At 33.8% G+C, this 18,422-nt stretch overlaps 1 protein-coding gene across 5 annotated transcripts in view; it reads left to right on the top strand.

The window, feature by feature from the left end:
• The window catches only part of PTBP2 (polypyrimidine tract binding protein 2), an 83,824-nt gene that overhangs the window by 24,861 nt on the left and 40,541 nt on the right, over positions 1 to 18,422 (top strand). For all 5 annotated transcript variants that reach the window (XM_039228445.1, XM_039228444.1, XM_039228443.1 and 2 more), the window contains exon 3: positions 7,131 to 7,206. In XM_039228445.1, the coding sequence (XP_039084376.1) occupies positions 7,131 to 7,206 (76 nt within the window). The remainder of the gene's footprint in view (positions 1 to 7,130; positions 7,207 to 18,422) is intronic.

The raw sequence follows: 18,422 nt of genomic DNA, 5'->3' as shown, positions 1-18,422 counted from the left end.
CACCTTACCCTCTCTCTTCCTCTTCTGGGATTCCTATGATACGGATATTGTTGCATTTGACCGTATCGCTGACCTCTCGAACGCTTCTTTCATGTTCCTGGATCAGTTTGTCTCTTTTTTTGTCAGCTTCTTGTTTTTCTATAATGGTGTCTTCTAAATCACTTATTCTGCTTTCTGCCTCCTCAATCCGTGCATTGGAGGCCTCTAATTTATTATGTATCTCATTTATCACATTTTTTAATTCTTCATGCCAATTTTTATTTTCCATTCTGTCTGTAGCCATAGTTTCTTTGATGTCCCCTATGCTTTTTTCAAGCCCAGCTATTAATTTTACCATTATTATTCTAAAATCTTGTTCAGTGATGGTGCTTATATGTTTTGAGCAGTTCATTAGCTGTCATTTCTTGGAGTTTCTTTGGAGGAGAGCTCTTTCGTTTCGTCATTTTAGTTAGTTTTCCGGCTCTTGTTAGTTTTAAAGACCTGTTATGCTCTCTGCACCTATGAGCGCTGCTGTATCCAAGAAGACTCTTTGACCGTCCAGAGCCTATCCTTTCAGAGAGTGTTTTTTGAATGGTATCTCTTGGTCTCTCTTCTTGGGACCTTGGTTATTTTATTTTCCTATTCGTAGTGATATTTGTGGCTCTCCACCTTGTGTGCTCTGGCTTGTTTCTTGAGGCAGCCATTAGAAGGCTTTCTCAGTGGATTCTGCATCCTTTTTCTCCCAATCTCTCGGGTATTGTAAGGTTTCCGATGCTTTAGATCTTTTCCGTGTGAGGTATGGGTGCGAGTGCAAGTACGGAGCTTCCTACTTCTCCGCCATCTTCTATACCTTAATAAAATTTAAAATAACTTATTATCTAATTTCCAGCAGTATTAAAAATTTCCCATTTGCCTCAACAATGTCTTGGGCACCTGGGCGGTTCAGTCGGTTAAGCATCCCAACTTCAGCTCTGGTCATGATCGCATGGTTCGTGAGTTTGAGCCCTGCATCAGGCTCTGTGCTGACAGTTCAGAATCTGGAACCTGTTCAGATTCTTTGTCTCCCTCTCTCTCTCTGCCTCTTTCCTGCTTGTGCACTCTCTCTCGCTCTCCCTTTCTCTCCTCTCAATAAATAAACCCTTTTTTAAAACGTCCTTTTTTCCCCTTTCAAATCAGGATCTCAGGAAAGTCAATATGTTGATTTAGTAAACGTCTTTTAAGTCTCTTTATCTATGAATTTACCTTCCATTCCCCTTTTATTGCTTATTAGAGAAACTGTGTGATCTATTCTGTACAATTTTCCACTTTGTTGATTTTAGTGATTATACTTGCATGTCATTGTTTTATACGTTCCTCATATCTTATTTCCTGAGGTGAGGCTTGATCAGATTCAGGTTTAATTTTTAGCAGGAATATTTTGTAGGTGCACTGTATCTAATTCCTGTTGTATTACACCAGGAAGAACATGTCTCATTATCTTTTTGTGATGTTACCATTTATCAGGAGGTTCAGGTTTGGTCAGCATGATGCATCTGTTATAGAGTACTCCATCATCCTTGCATACCTTCTTGATTTTATTAGTTAATAATTGCAGTTTCATTGGGTATTGCAAAAATGGTGGTCTTCTTTTTTTCTCCCCTGTCTAATTTAGTTTGATTCTTCTGTTAACTTTTTTACATCAATATTTTGTCATACTGGAATACTCAGAAAACAGGCTTCTACATTGATTTCCCAGGTTTATTGCAATGATCATTCTTTAAAAAGTTTTTAATTTTTAATTTTGAGCCATTGAGAGCTCATAACACTAGTAACCTTGATACTTACTTGCTTGAAGTATCCTGTCTTGTTCCAGACCTTTAATTAGCCATTTCTTAAAAAAAAAAAAAAAAAAAAAAAAAATCCTACTTTCTGTAGGTGAGTACTGGTCCTTAAAAGACCACAGTAATGTGGGTGCAAAGGTGCTAATTGCTATTAGGGGGTTATTATTTCAAAGCCCTTTTAATGGACAGTGCCTGCAGATAATTTGAAGACAACATTGTGAACTCATTTGTTATTTCCAAATTAACTTTATACAGTTTTTACTTTTCTGATTTTATATTTCTTCTACTTGTATAAATTGAATGATTTTGCTTGCTAACATTAAAAACATATACACACACAAACACACACAGGTTACTTAAAAAGGAACATTAATATTACACTGACCTTGTAATTACTGAGTACAGTTTAAAGTTTCTTTGTAGTTACTTTTGTTCTTATAGAATAAAAACAGAATTTCAAGGTTTATGGAGAGAATTCTGTGTGTGGTTCTACTACCAAGTAGATAAGTTTAATGTTTTCATTTAGTTTTGTTTTTTAGAGATTTTTACCCCCCATCATTTTTGGCTAAATTTTCCCGAGTCAGAAGTAAAATAAACTACATTTATAGAAGTCTGGTTAATACTTACTGTCCACTCTACTTTGCTTTGTCTATCCCGTTATAGGTATCATTTCCATTAATTTTTGACTTATCCTTCTGTCTTGTATAAACAAATGTGAGTTGCTTCCTCCATTTGCATTCCCATCATCCTAGAGATAGTGACAGTGTATACAGGTTATAACAGATACATCTTCCTTTTTAATGATAAGTATATCTTGGCGATCACTCCATGGCTATACATGGAGATTTTTGTTTGTTTGTTTTATAGTGCTGTATAGAAAGTATATGAGTGCCTCTGTTCCCAATAGCTTGCCGAATAGAGTATATTCGGTGATTGGGGTTTTGCCCGTCTGATAGATGAGATGGCACCTAAATGTAGTATTAGTTTGATGTTTTTTTTTTATGAGCAAGTCTTAACAGCTTTTCATATTAATATTTTGCCTAATTTTTAATGGAGTAACTAGTCTTTCTAAAATTTTATAATATAGTCTGTATTTGAAGCTTATATTTTCATTTTGATCCAAGTTATTTAGGAATTATTTTAAAATTTCATCTGATTAAAACATTGAATTTTCAGGGTGCCTGAGTGGCTCATTTGGTTAAGTGTCTGACCCTTGATTTCTGCTCAGGTCATGATCTCAGGGTCAGGAGATGGAGCCCTTTGCAGGGGTTGAACCTCTTTCTCTACCCCTCACCCATTCTATCTATCTCTATTTTTAAAAAGGGGAGGGGTGTAAAATGAAAATAAAACAATTGAATTCCGTTCTGTTTTTTCCCATCAAAATATCTTACTCTGTTTGAGCATTAAATACAGTCTGTACCATTTCTTCTTTATGGAATTTATTGAGTTACTCATTACATAGCTTACGATCTGCTTTTGAGACTTTAATGGATATTTAAATACAAGGATGAACTGCACATAACTGAAACATATCAGTTGGAGAATTTAAAAAACTGTGGTATACCAATATACTAGAATGCTATGAAGCTGTTTATAAAATGAACTAGATTAGCAGTGTTGATGTTTAAAAAAAAAAAAATCTCTAGGCTGTTATGTTAAATGAAAGGAGAATGGTGTTACACAGCAGATATGGTATGATTCTGTTTTATATGAATATTAAAAACGTAGACATAGATAAATATTTGGAAAGGAATTGTATTAAATTTAAGGGACAAACTTTGGACTGTGGAGAACTTTACATTTTTTTAATCGTTTTGGACTTGAATTTTTAAGTTAATATTTGGAATTAATATTGAATGTTATCAATGCTGTTGCATATGCTTATGTGTTCCTTTTAATATCACTAATACTCTGCTTTAGTTAGTGATTGCCCAGAATTATTTTATCTTTTTCATATATAATTTTGTCATGTATATAACAAAAATGTATTGTTTTATATTTTGAGTTTTCTGAAAATGGTAGGCTTATTTTCTGTTTCTCTGACTTGTGTTTTACTTTAACAGTGTTTTTAATAGCCATACTTTTATATATAGTTATGTAATACTCTTTATAGTGTAGTATTATATGTTAAAATACCCTGGTTTATCTCTTTTTTTTTTTTTAATTTTTTTATTTCTGAGAGAGAGCGCGCGCGTGTGTGAGCAGGGGAGGGTCAGAGAGAGAGGGAGACAGAATATGAAGCAGGCTTCAGGCTCTGAGCTAGCTGTTAGCACAGAGCCTGATGCGGGGCTTGAACCCAAGAACCGTGAGATAATGACCTGAGCCGAAGTCGGACACTTAACCGACTGACCCACCCAGGCATCCCTGATAATATCTCTTTTCTTGTTGGAATTTATCTGGGTCATTTACCATTTTTGACTTTAAGAATGATGCTGCTCTGAACATGTTTGTACTGCTTGGTGCATTTGTACAAAATTTTTTGAGAGTACATCTAAGGATAAGTATTGCTAGAATGTACAGTATGTTAAACTTTATAAGGTAGTACTAGATTATTTGTCAGTGTATTGCGCCAGTTAATGTACACGAGAGTTCTTACTGTTTCAGATTCTCATCAGCACTTGGTCAAGTATTAAATTCTTTGATTCTTGCCATTTCGGTATGTGATATTTTCTTTGGTTTTTCTTTATATTTCCCTAATTATTAATGAGGTGTTGCATCTTTATTTTCCCCCAACATGTTTATGGCCATTAGTGTTTCTTTTCCGAAATTTTGTGAACTAACCTATTTATGTCTTTGCCTAATAAAAATTTGAATTTAACGGAGTTTATAGTCTTCTTAGTGCATTATTGTTACTGGTTCTCTGTTGGTTGTGTTTCTAATATCCTCTCTTAGTTTGTAGATCTTGTCACTGTGTTTTGATGAATAAAAGCTGCTAATGTTAATGTATAGAGTTTTAATATGGCCACAAGTTCCCATTGCCATCATAATTAAATTTATGTGTTCTTTTTCCACTCATTTGAATCTTTGCCTTGTTCTTATTGATATGTTTGCTGTTGATTGTTGGAAATCTCTAAAGCAGTCTCTAATAATAGTTATGTCTTTGTTGTTGGGATACAGTTTCTTTTACAGAGATTTTGTGGCCACTCTGTAGGAGTATTTTCTTACATGGTTCATTTTCTTGTGTTTTAACTTTAAAAGTCCTTACGTGACCTGAGGGTCATAAAGATATTTTCATACATTACAAAAAAATTTAAAATTATGACTTTCACATTTATCTCTAATCCATCAGAAAATTACTATTTTTTTGTGTATTGTATTAGATAGGGATCTAGTTTCTTTTTCTTTTTCTTTTTCTTTTTTTTTTTTACACCTTACCAGAGATAACCAGTTAAATAAAAATTGCAGTGCCATTTCTTCACGTTACAGGTAAATATGTGTTAGGTTGAACGCTAAGTTACTGTAATAAAATGCAGAACATAGTGGCAGAAATAGGCACATTTGTTTCTCAAAAGCCAAAGTCCTGCTGGCTTAAGAAAATGGTATCAGTTTGTTCCATGAGATTATTCATTAGGCCAGCTTCATCTTGTGGCTTCATTATTTCCTAAGCTTTTGTTCTTGTCTGCGTGGTCTGGTGATGTGTAATTGTGCTGTCTTGTTTGTTTCGTTTTTTTCCTTTGACTGTTCTCAACCTGAGGTTTGTCAAGGACACCAGGAATACTCACATGAGTGAGTTACTTCGTTTCTGAATATCTAGTTTTTCTCAGGAACTTGATGTTAGCATCCTTGCCCCGTGACTTTCTGTCATGGTTCCTTCTTCTCCAGAAAAGAAAATCTTTGGGCAACTCTTAGTCCTGAAAGAGCTCGGACTCTTGTTAGCGTCAGTCTTCAGTTCTTGCTTGCCTTCTTGGTAGTTTCAGCAACTCTTCCACTTGGGAATGATAGATGATATTTGGATTGGACTATTATGAAGAGAATATCCAATACTCAAATAAGGAAAATTTTTTTTCAAACACTGCAATGATTATAAAATGTAATTTGAATGTGCTTTTATACTTACCCTATATTTTTATGCTTATTTTTTCTTTGACATATAGGTTTTCTTTTTCATTTTACCATTTTCCTGATTGTTTTTGTGGGATGCTAATTTCTCATGAAATGGTCATTATTACACAGGAAAAAGTGCAGTCAGATTTTTAAAAAGTGCACCAATGCCCATCTTAACGCTTAAAATCAGTTGATCTCCATCTTAGATGAATTAATTTCTAAAATGTACATTTTTAGTAGAGATTGTTATTCCGAATTTAAGTTCTAATTCAGTTTGTTTCCATAGCCAGTACTGTGGAACAGCCATCAATCACGATTCTGTTGAGTCATTTGATTTTATATCTCTTCCAAGTTAGGCATCTGTGACAAGATTATATCAAATAAAAGTGTTCTATGAAAGTGTTCTATGAGTTAATGTGGAAACATTATCAGTACTGTAGAATCACCTTTTTTGGGCATAGTAGTGGTAACTTTTATATGAAGTGGAAAGGCCAACATAACGTATTTTAAAATAATCTTTACAAACATTTTTTTTCAGTAATTTTGGTAAAAATAGCTGAATTACAGGTAATTGCATTACCGAATGAAAGAAGCCTTTCTGAGAAGGTTACATACTGTATGATTCCAACTATATGACATCCTGGAAAAGGCAGAAGTATAGAGACAGTAAGAAGATAAGTGGTCACCAGGGATGAAGTTGGGACAAGGATGAATGAAGCAGAGCACAGAGAATTGTTTAGGGCAGTGAAAATCCTCTATATATTATAATGATAGAAATATGTCCTAACATATTTGTTTAAACCCGCTGAATGTACAACATCAGTAGAGAACCCTCAGGTAAATTGCGGACTTTCAGTGATGATGATGAGTCCCTGCAGGTTGATCCTTGGTAATAAATGTACCACTGTGGTGGGAGTTGCTGATCATGAGGGAGGCTATGTATGTGTGGGGGCAGGGAGTATATAGAAATCTGTTGGCTGCCTTCTCAATTTTCTTGCAAACGTAAAGCTGCTCTTAAAAATTAAAAGAAAAAAAGAAAGCTTGGATAGTGAACCAAACTTAGGTGAAAGGAAGGAAAGAAACCCTGTTGGCTTTATGGAAAAGAAAGAGATTGACAAAGTGAGTTAATTTTCTATTTTAGGGGTTAAAATTTTAAAACATTTCCAATAGTGTATGTATCACCTGACACTTATTTTTCAGTGAATATTTGAAAAATACAGATAAGTAATGCATTCGTATTTTTAAATTTAAAGATAACTTATGTTAATGTGTTTTTGTTTTTTATAGAGAGGATCTGACGAACTACTCTCAGGCAGTGTTCTCAGTAGTCCGAACTCTAATATGAGCAGCATGGTGGTTACAGGTAAGTGTTACTCTTAATAGTGTTTAATTATTTGCTATTTTATGGGTCAGAATGTTAAAACTAAAATTTTGTCTGCTTTATGAGAATAGCCTTTTATAATTTATGTTAAATGTTTTAAATATTTCTTTTGCAAAAAAGTTTCTGTTGAAACATTACAGAGGAAATTTTACTAGAGTATATATATTATGAAGTAAAAACCTGAAATTGGTGACTTTGTGGGCAAGTTATAAGTCTTCTTGCCCTTTTTTTAATCACAAAAATAGAACCTTTCCTTTCATGTTCAAAGTCCCCTCATTCTTGCCCCTTTGGTCCTTTTGTTTTTAGTTTTTCTGTTGAGTGTCTTAGATAAATATTTTTTACAGTAGTTCCCCCCGCCTCCCTAAGGCAGGTGTTCCAGGCCTTGCAGTGGTTACCTGAAACTGCAGATGGTACAAAACCCTATATATACAGTACTTTTTTCTGTGCATACATATCTATGATAAAGCTTCATTTACAAATTAGGCAAATTAAGAGATTAACAAAATCTAAAAATAGACAGTGATAACAACATACTGTAATAAAAGCTATGTGAATTTGCATACTCTCTCCCTCTCTCTTTCACAATATTGTATGGTACTCCCCCTTTGTCTTCCTGTAATGGGTGTGAGATGATAAAATGGCTGTGTGAGGAGATGAAGTGAGGTGAATGACTATAGGCATTGTGATACAGTGTTAGGCTACTCTTGGCCTTTTGACAGTATTTTAGAAGGAAGATCATCTGCTTCTAGATCATGGTTGACTACTGGTAACTGAAACCATGGAAAATGAAACTGCAGATAAAGGGTATTTGAAGTATTCTCTATCTTAGCCCAACCAAATAAAAGTCAAAAGATTGAGCTACATAGTTTTCTGTGTGCTTTCTACCTTTTTTCTTTGCTGTAACTGTATTTTAATTCTTTGAATTGGGTTTTTTAATGTTATCTCCATATTTTCTTCATAGGGTTTTTTTCTTAAATTGTATATATGTCTGAAATAACGTTGGTTGTTTGTAATGTCTGTCCAAACAAATATGAAATGATTTTTAGTCCTTTGTTTTATGAACCCAAATTTGAATTTGATGACGATGATGACGACGAATTAATTATTCTGCTTTATAACCCTGCATTTTACACTGTTTACCTAAAACCAAAGTTCCTTTTTTCTGAACCCTTTGTTGAATTATTTGCTTGAGGAATTAATTGTATTGGGAACAAAGTCACTAGGCCATGATGTTGATAGTCAAAATACTGTGTACAAATAATTGAACAAATAGGTTTACATGCCTAACATTGCTTTGCCACTTTGATTTTTTTAAACAATACATACAGTGATGAATAGTCGAAATGTTTTAAAATTAATATGTGGGGCTATGGCAGAGTATCTGATAGCAGCCTTTCCTTCTTCCTCCATGTGCCCTCCAAAAAAACCAAAAAACCAAAACTATAAAACTGTGTAAAATATATTGGACAACTGTTGTCTTGAATTGATGAGCAGACAGTACTAGATAAAGATCCCTGAAAGAAGGGAAATATATGCAGGGAGTCCCATGATCACTTTGGCTTTCTGCCTAACCCTATTGTTACAGCACAGGAAAGGAGAATCTAAGCAGAGCATGGAGGTCTCACCAAGCTGAAAAGACAGATTGGAATTCAAGGACATCTGGGATTTGTGAAGTGTCCTGAAAAAGGAAGCTCTCCAGGAGGGTTGGGCATTTTACAGGGGTCAGAATTCAGTGTGGGGATTCACTTGATTCAGAATTTTGAATAATAGCTGGGCTGCCTGTATACAGGTTGAGAACTCAGCATGCTCTGTCAGAAGGACCTGTGCTCTGGGGCTGAGGTTAAAATGGTGATTCCAAAGGTTCTGTAGTGCTCCGAGATCTTGGACGTTCTGGGAAGTCAGAATGCAGACATCTTGGAGAGAACCTCAGGCATTCGATTTAGACTACAGAAAGCCCAGTCCTTAAGAGAATGGATCACTCTTTACACTAAAGTGCCAACCTTAAGACAAAGGGTGAAGAAGTTGAGATAGTTTGGCTTGACAAGACAGTAAAAGGATCACCAGTAATTTAATTGCTTGCCTCAACAAAACCACACCCCGTAAGGAAGACATGACTCAGTCTTTATTTTGTGAACTGTCATTCACAATATCCCCCATACCATCAAAAATGACAAATTATGGAAAGCATGAAAACATTCCATCAAATAGAGAAGCATTCAACAGAAGCAGATACCAAAATGACCTAGATAGTGTAATTGACAGATAGGGACTATAAATATTTTTAAAGCTCTAAAGGAAAGTATTAAATAGTGAGTGAACACACAGAGGCATGTGTTAAGAGACAGGTATAAAGAAAGCATATAGAAATTTCTAACTAAAAAACATATTTAGTATGAAAAATTAGCCATTTGTGGCTAATAGCAGATTGGAGATAACTGAAGAAAGGTTAGTGAACTTGAATACTGATGGATAGAAATTATTAAGTTTAGCAGATTGAACAAAATATATTATGGGGACAGTTAAGCTGTCTAATGTAATCAGTTCCAGAGAGGAAATAAGGAGAATGGGACCAAATATTCATGTAATTGAAGCAGTAATGGCTGAAAACTTCTAAAATTTTAAGAAAAATATCAAGTTGGATAAATAAAATGAATCACACTTAGGCACAAAATGGTCAAAATATTGAAAATTAATGATAAAGAGCAAATCTTAGAGCCAGGAAAAAGCCATATCACAGGAGACCAACACCTGCAGTAAAACATAAAAGAAAAAAAGCTAACTTCTTTAGATTGAATAGAATGACACTGTGTAAAAACTTGGATTTGCAGGATGTAACCAGGAGTAGTAGGAATGGTAAATATGTGTGTAAATTAAAAAGCCTCTCTTTAAACCCTTTAAATTTCTTTGAAAGACTGTTTATGTACATTAAAAACAATGGCTCTGTATTATGTGATTTATTTATGTATGTTGATGTTTACATAACAACCGTTAGCACTAAGTGAAGATAAAAACAGAATCTTATAGTTGTAAGGGCTTATTATTTACATGAAGTGATAGAATATTAACTCTGACTTAGAGTAGATTCTATTATGGATGCATAATGAAATAATTAGTAAAAAAGATACAAAGAAGTATATTTAAAAGTAAAAGGTCAGGAGGACTGATTGCCTGTTTTCAGAAGTTACTGTAAAGCTGAGTAATCAAAACAATGTCATACTGGCAATAAAGAAAGCTGAATAGAACAGAATAGAATCCAGAAATAAACCTACATAATTATGGACAACTGGTTTTTTACTAAGGAATCTGTGTGCAAAAAACACAAAAAAACCACTCAGATCTGTATCCCATACCATTTTGAAGAATTAGCTCTGAGTGGACCTAGAAGAAACAGTAGAAAAATCTTTGTGACCTTGGATTAGGCAGGAGTTTCTTTGTCCATTTCTTCCAGATTGCCTATGTTATTGGCGTATAATTGCTCATAATATTCTCTTACTATTGTTTGTATTTGTTTTGTTGGTTGTTATCTCTCCTCTTTCATTCTTGATTTTATTTATTTGATCCTTTTTGATCAGACTGCCTAGTGGTTTATCAATTTTGTTAATTCTTTAAAAGAACCACCTCCTGGTTTCATTGATCTGTTCTACTGTGTTTTGTTTTTTGTTTTGCTTTGTTTTGGTTTTGATAGCATTGATTTTTGCTCTGATCTTTATTATTTCCTGTCTTTTGCTGGTTTTGGGTTTTATTTACTGTTCTTCTTCCAGCTCTTTAAGATATAAGGTTAGGTTAAATATCTGAGACCTTTCTTCCTTTTTTAGGAAGGCCTCAGTTGCTAAATGCTTTCCTCTTATGACCGCCTTTGCTACATCCCAGAAGTCAGAAGTTTCTTTGATAGGACCCCAAAAGTACTATAAAAGAACAAATGGGATTTCATCAGCTTTTAGACTTCCATTCTTTTGAAGACACTGATAGTAGAAGGAAAATACAAACCGTAGGGCACTAGAACATCTTTACAGAGCATACTGAACTTTGATCCAGAATATATATAAATTCAGACTGTATAAATGCTAAAACTTAACAATAAGGCAACAACCCAGTGTAATAAGTTGATAAAAATACTTGATAGTTCAGTGGCAAATAAGCACATGGTAGTCATTAGAGAAATGCAAATTAAAGTGAGATAATATTATGTACCTCTTATAATGGCTAAAATTTAAGAGATTGACCATACTAAGTGTTGGAAAGGATGTGGATGAACTGTAAGTCTCATGTACTGTTGGTGGGAATGTAAACTGGAAGAACTACTTGGGCAAATAATCTGGCAGATTCTTAAAAAGTGAAACATTACCAAATGTTTTTGGTAATGATGCATTTGGTAATGATGCAGCTATTTGTCTCTTAGGCATTTATGCATGAAAAATGAAGGCATTTGTTCATTAAAAAAAACTAAACTCAGTTGAATGTTCATAGTAGCTTGTTTGTAATAAGCAAAGCCACAAACAATCCACATGTCCATCAACAGATGAATAAGATAGATTGCAATTTTGGCATTATATTCCTTTGTATACAATGAAATACTATTCAGACATGTAGAATCAGCTATATTTCCTTTAAGAAAGCTCTCTGTCTAATGTGGGACTTGAACTCATGACCCCAACATCAAGGGTCTTATGCTCTATTGAGCCAGCCAGCCACTGCTAGAGTAAGGTATTGATACATGTAATAGCAGGAGTAAATCTCCAGATAATGCTGCTGTGTGAAAGAAATGGGGGGAGTACATTCTGTATGATTTCATTTATATAAAACCCAAGGAAATACAAACTGAAGCAGATTGGATTTGGGGGTGAGGAGAAGCAAGGGGGATGGGTTGCAAAAGGTATAAGGAAATTTGGGGGTGATGAATATATATACTTTCATGATTTCATGTGTGTTTGCATATGTTAAAAAATTGTATACTTTAAAATATGCAGCTTATTGCATGTGAATGATACCTCAGAAGGGCTGTTTAAAAGGAAAAAGCCCTGGAGGAATTAAAATGGAATATTATCAAATATTTTATTAGAGCAATGCAAGAGAAGAACATCACAGAAATACCAGGCAATTAGAAAATAGATGTTAAATGTGTAGATGTAAATTAGCAAAAAAATCTTTTAATCTACTGGAGTAACCACTAGCTCTAGCACTTGAAATGTGCTATTCTAATGGAGAAGTATGTGTAGTGCCTTTGAGTTTCAAAAACATAGTATCAAAAGTAATAAGAATGTAAATATTTTATTTTTTAAAATATGGATTATATGTTGATAAGGTAATATTTCAGATATATTGATCTATAATATACTCTTAAAATTAATTTCACTCCTTATTTTTATGTGGTTAATAGAATATTTAAAATTACATGACTTGCAGAACAAGTCATTGGACATTAGTGGTTTAAGAAGTGGACATTGTTCTTTTGGCCATCAGTGGTTTAAGAAGTCCAATTAAAAGGCAAAGATTGACTGGATTAAAAAGCCAGGTCTAACTGCAGTATCTACTGCTAGAGTCAGGTTGAAGTACAAAGACAGGCAGAAAGTAAAGAGGATGGAAAATAATATTCTGTACAAACAATAAGCACAAGAAAGTTCATCTGATGATATTAGCCTCGGACTAAAATTCAAGACACAGGAGTATTACCAGATATAAAAATAGCATATTTTGTAGTGCTTAAAGGATAACTATGTTGTAAAACACTTGTATACCAGTGATAACAGCTTCAAAGCTTATTAAAAAATATGTGTATGTAAAACTAAAGAGAAAAACAAATCTATAGTCATTGGATATTTTAACATTTCTCATAGTAATTGATAAGACCATTAGATCTTTAAAATAAGTACATAGAAGATTTGAACAGTGCTGGTCATTCAGCTGGGCTTAACTCATATTCACAGAACTATTCCCTAACTGCTGAAAAACTTTTCAAGTGTACATAGCACTATGATAGACTATATATTAGGACATAAAATGATAGATTTCAAATGAGTGAAAGCTCATCAGTATGTGATCATAGTGGAATTTTAGTAGGAATCAAAAACAGTAATTTAGGAAATTCCCAAATATTTAAAAATTGAACTTTGAGGTTTATGAAACTTCAAAGTAAGAAATAATAGGTGTCTTCAGTATACATTTTTTTAGAAAATAGAGAGGCAGAGAATACTCCAAATTCACTTTATGATGCTGCTGTAACTGATACCAAAACCTAACAAAGAGGATATAAGAAATCAAGATTTCAAACTAATATTTTTCATTAATATAAGTGAAGATATTCTTAACAAAATGTTAGATTATATCTAACAGTTTGTAATGATAATTTGTGATTATTGATGCTTATCCAAGAATTGTAAAGTCTTCACATTTGAAAGTGAATTCAGTGTAATTTATCACAATAATAGAATGGAGGGGGGAAATGTCAGTAGAAAGAGAAAAAGCATTTAACAAATACAGCATTCATTTATGATAAACTCAGAAAACTAGTAAGGGAACATTCACACGTGAATGAGTGGCATCTAGTAAGAGCCTAAAACAAATTCTGTTCTTTAATGGTGAAATATTGAATGTTTTCTCTTTAAAAACAGGCATGAAGTAATGCCTGTTTTCACATTTTCTCCAGCTTTTTGCTTACATAGGGCAAGTAAAATAAAAAGCATAAAGATTAGAAAGGAAGAAGTAAAAGTACTGCTCAGTCGACATGATTTTTAAAATAAAAACCCAAAGGAATCTACAAAATGTTGCATAGAACTGATCAGTGAATTTAGAATGGTTATATGATGCCAGTTCAGTATATAAAAATTGTTTCTTGATATTATTAGCAAATGATTGGAAATGAAATTTTAAAAATCCATTTACAAAAATGCCAGAAAGACAGAAAATATATCAAGGAATAAATTTAACAAAATAATGTGGGCGGCGTGTATACCAGTAACAATATAAGACACTACGAAGAGATGTTAAAGACTAGAATGAGAGTCATGTTCATGAATTCGAAGACTCTGTATGTTAAAATGTCATTTTCCCCCAAATTGGATGGAACTGAATCTATAAGTCAGTCAAGCTCAAAAGGCTTTTAAATTGAAATTGACAAGTTCTAAAATTTATGTGGAAATAAAAAAGACCTAGATTAAAACCATTTTCCAAAAGGAAAAATAATGACACGATCTGATTTTAAGATTCACTGTAAACTTGTGGTAATCATTTGAATATTAGCAAGATTAGTATTCACGGAATAGTGTACAGAAAGAAACTCCTACATTTAAGATCAACTGATTATTTACAAAGGTGCCTTGGTCATTCATTTGGGGGAAATGGTACCAGAAAACAGTTGGGAACACATATGAAAAAGAGAAATTGTACAGAAAAATTAGATGGATATATATCTATACCTAAAAAACTAAATACATAAAGCTTCTTGAAAAAAATAAGGAGTATATTTGTAACCTTTAGGTAAATGAAAAATTTTTTTAAGGAAGGCACAGAAACCACTACCCAAGGTATGCCTCGGTTAAGCATCCCAACTTCGACTCAGGTCATGATCTCACGGTTTGTGGGTTCGAGTCTGGAATCGGGCTCTGTGCTGACAGCTAGCTCAGAGCTTGGAGCCTGCTTCAGATTCTGTATCTCCCTCTCTCTGATTCTCCCCTGCTCACACTGGCTCACTCTGTCTCAGAAATAAATAAAACATTAATATAAAAACTACCCATAAAAGAATAATTCATAAACTAGACATTTCATCTAAATGAAAAACTTCTTATCAAAACATTGCCTTGAAAAGGCAAGGCACAGGTTGGGAAAAGATACTAATATTCACATATCTGGACATATATCTGACAAAGAACTTGTATACAAAATATGTGAAGAATTCTTTCACATCTCTTAAGTACAAACAGCCTAATTTTTTTTTTGAAATAGGCAAAAGAGGGTATATGAGTGGCTGATAAGCACATGAAAGTATATATTTGTCATCAGGAAAACACAAGTTATAACCACTGTCAGGTATGTCACACCAACTAGATTCTAAGCTAAAATTAAACAGATTGGCAAAATCAATGTTGAGGATGTGGAACAATTGAACAACTTACCCTTGCTTCAAAAAGTGTAAAATAGTTTGGAAAACAGCTTGGTAGTATCTTATAAAGTTAAACATGGACACAGCTTATGACCCTGTACTTTATGGTCTAGGATTTTTTCCAGGGTAAACATGTTCATTTTAAGACTTGTATGAGTATGTGTATAAAAATCTTTATTTGTGATGGTCCCAAACTTGATATTACCCATATGTCTGTAAGTAGGAAAATGTCGATGAATTGTGGTATAATCAAACAGTAGATCACTACTTATTTATAACAAAAGGATGATTAATAACAATTACAAAAACATAACTAAATATTAGTCGACATTCTATGAAACAAAAGAGGCTAGACATGAGAGTACTCACTGTGTGATTCCATTTTTATGAAGTTAAAGAACAGATAATCAGGTTTTAGTATAGAAGCCACAATAATGTTGCCTCTGGGTGTTGGGATTAACAAGAAGTACAAGGGAATTATCTGGGGTGTTGGACATGTTCTGTATGGATTTACAAAGTTTTCAAACAGGTCCAGAATTTCTTTGAAACTATAGGCTACCTCTGGGAAGCTACTTCTAGTTTTATCTTGCTGGAATGTAAAGTATGAGAAGGGGAATGAATGACTTATTGAGTTCTGATAGGTAGAGGTTTAGATATAGGATTTGATTTGTTATGGGAGCTTGGACTTTACCAGATACACATTTTAGAAAAGATTTTTCTTCCATTTGTGTTTTGTGGGGTGTGGAGTGAGGGGGTTATGACTGTACATAGGAAAGACAGTTAAACACTTTACAGTAATCTCTAGAGATACTAAGGTGTTCTGAATTTTAGGTTCTTAGACTATGGAGGAAATAATGTATCAAGAAATTAGAACTTCTCAGTTATTTGGAAGTAGACTGGTTTGGGAGAAGTATTCATTTGGGCTTAGAATCACTGGGTTGATGGATAATAGTCCCATTGACAAAGGGAAGATCATGGAAAAGGCGATTTGTTTTTGGTGGAAAGAAAGAATAATCTGTTACTATCTTTTTAAAAGTATCTTTAGGAAAGACACTTTAATGACTAAAGAATGAATTGAGGCTTCTGTACTGATGGAATAAAATTCCTTAAAATCTTGTTTTAACGTAAGAAATTTGCATGCATTTAATTTATTTTACCTTTATTCTCATTGGAAACACTGAGTTTTAAGATTTTTTTTCCTTAACATAGAAATATGAGAGTCTGTGTATGTTCTCACAGAACCCGATTTGAATATTGTTGCTAATAAGAACAAATAGCATAAAAGACACTTAAAAACTTGTGATTATACTTGGCTGGAAAAATAGGCCATTGTCGGGGCATGCCTGGGTGGCTCAGCCAGTTAAGCGTCTGACTTCAGCTCAGGTCATGATCTCTCGGTTCATGGGCTCAAGCCCCACATCGGGCTCTGTGCAGAGCCTAGAGACTACCTCGGATTCTGTGTCTCCTCTCTCTCTGCTCCTCTCCTGCTCATGCTCTGTCCCTCTCTCTCAAAAGTAAATAAAACATTAAAAAATATATTTAAAAATATGCCATTGTCATCCAAGTGTCTCAACAAGGTACGTTTACAGACAGTATTACAATGACATTTTTATGGTTATCAGATACAGAAGAGGATTTCATTCTTCTTCCAGCTTTATCCAAACTGTTTCCTCAAAATCACTTTATTATAGAATTCTGTTTCTAAAAACAGCTGTCTCAATGGCCTTTCCCTGATCTGTCCAGACATTTTCTTTTTCTATACATGCCATTTTTTTGTGTCAAAAAAAATTTAGAAGTGAGAAAAGTTAATGTCCTTAGAATCTTAGCGTCAAGTAAATAAGTCCGTGCATTAAGAATATTTTGTAATATATTAGTTCCTTCGGAAATAAAAGCAAAAGATTAAAAAAAAAAAAAAAACTAGCTCCAACTAGTATTGGAATTGGCTTTTTTATTGAAAGGTATAAGTATTTGTCATTGGGGAGGAGGTTTGACAATTAAAAAATATGGTCTCTTTAATTTTTGAGTCATTTCTTCATAGCTCTGGATATGGACTATCCCTTTAAGTATACATATTTCTGCCAGTGATCCTGATTGTTATTCTGTAATAGTAGGATTTAATACTGCTAAAAGTGTGATATTTTGCTTTATGTGAAAAAAATGGAAATCATCCCATAGATTCTCAGAACTCTTTGAGATATTTTTATGTGAAGACATTTTTATATAATTTCATTTTGCTATAATATTTTGAAGTATTCCAGCACATGAGACTTCTAGTTTACTTTAGGCTTCTACTTTTTCCTAGCTCATGCGTAAGGTATTTCTGGCAAGTAGGCTGTGCAGCTTCTTGAAAATGCAGAGTTATAGCCAATTTCTACAGTAAACCTAAAGATTATTTGTGTGGTGGCTGTTGGACTTGACTAAACAGCTAGCAGAATAGTAGAAGTTTCTTTCAGTATATACCTGCATTTCTGGTTAACTCTTCTTTGGAATTTCTGTTTTCCCAGATAGGAATGTAAAGAATATAAGTATTCATTGGGGCACCTGGGTGGCTCAGTCGGTTAAGCGTCTGACTTTGGCTCAGGTCATGATCTCACAGTTCGTGGGTTCGAGCCCCGCGTCAGGCTCTGTGCTGACAGCTAGCTCAGAGCCTGGAGCCTGCTTCGGATTCTGTATCTCCCTCTCTCTCTGACCCTCCCCTGCTCATGCTGTGTTTCTCTATCTCTCTCAGAAATAAATAAAAACATTAAAAAAAAAATTTTAAAAAATGTATAAGTATTCATTCTTCATAACTCAGATTTTTTTAACTTTTTTTTATTTTTCTAAAGCCAACAGCTTTTATAACATTGTGTTTTGCCCTGAATCCTTAACTAAAACTGCTTGGAATTGCAACTGCTTTTTCTCTCAGTTTCACAGTTGTTAAGGATGCTACCAATGCTTTTTTATGAATGCTTGGGTCTGAAAGATTTCAGAAAATGAGAATGTACTTATCTTTCATTAAATAGTCCCATTTCCACTATATAAATAAGTAGAAGTAAAAAGTTCCGTAATGTTGCACTGCAGGTTGATAATGCCGTTGAAAGTATAGAATTAGAAAACTGGTGAA

The sequence above is a fragment of the Hyaena hyaena genome, unplaced genomic scaffold (assembly GCF_003009895.1).
Source record: "Hyaena hyaena isolate Hyena2069 unplaced genomic scaffold, ASM300989v1 scaffold_32, whole genome shotgun sequence".
Classification (NCBI taxonomy): domain Eukaryota; kingdom Metazoa; phylum Chordata; class Mammalia; order Carnivora; family Hyaenidae; genus Hyaena; species Hyaena hyaena.
The sequence above is the reverse complement of the archived record's forward strand: the minus strand, read 5'-3'. Positions and strand labels throughout refer to the sequence as shown.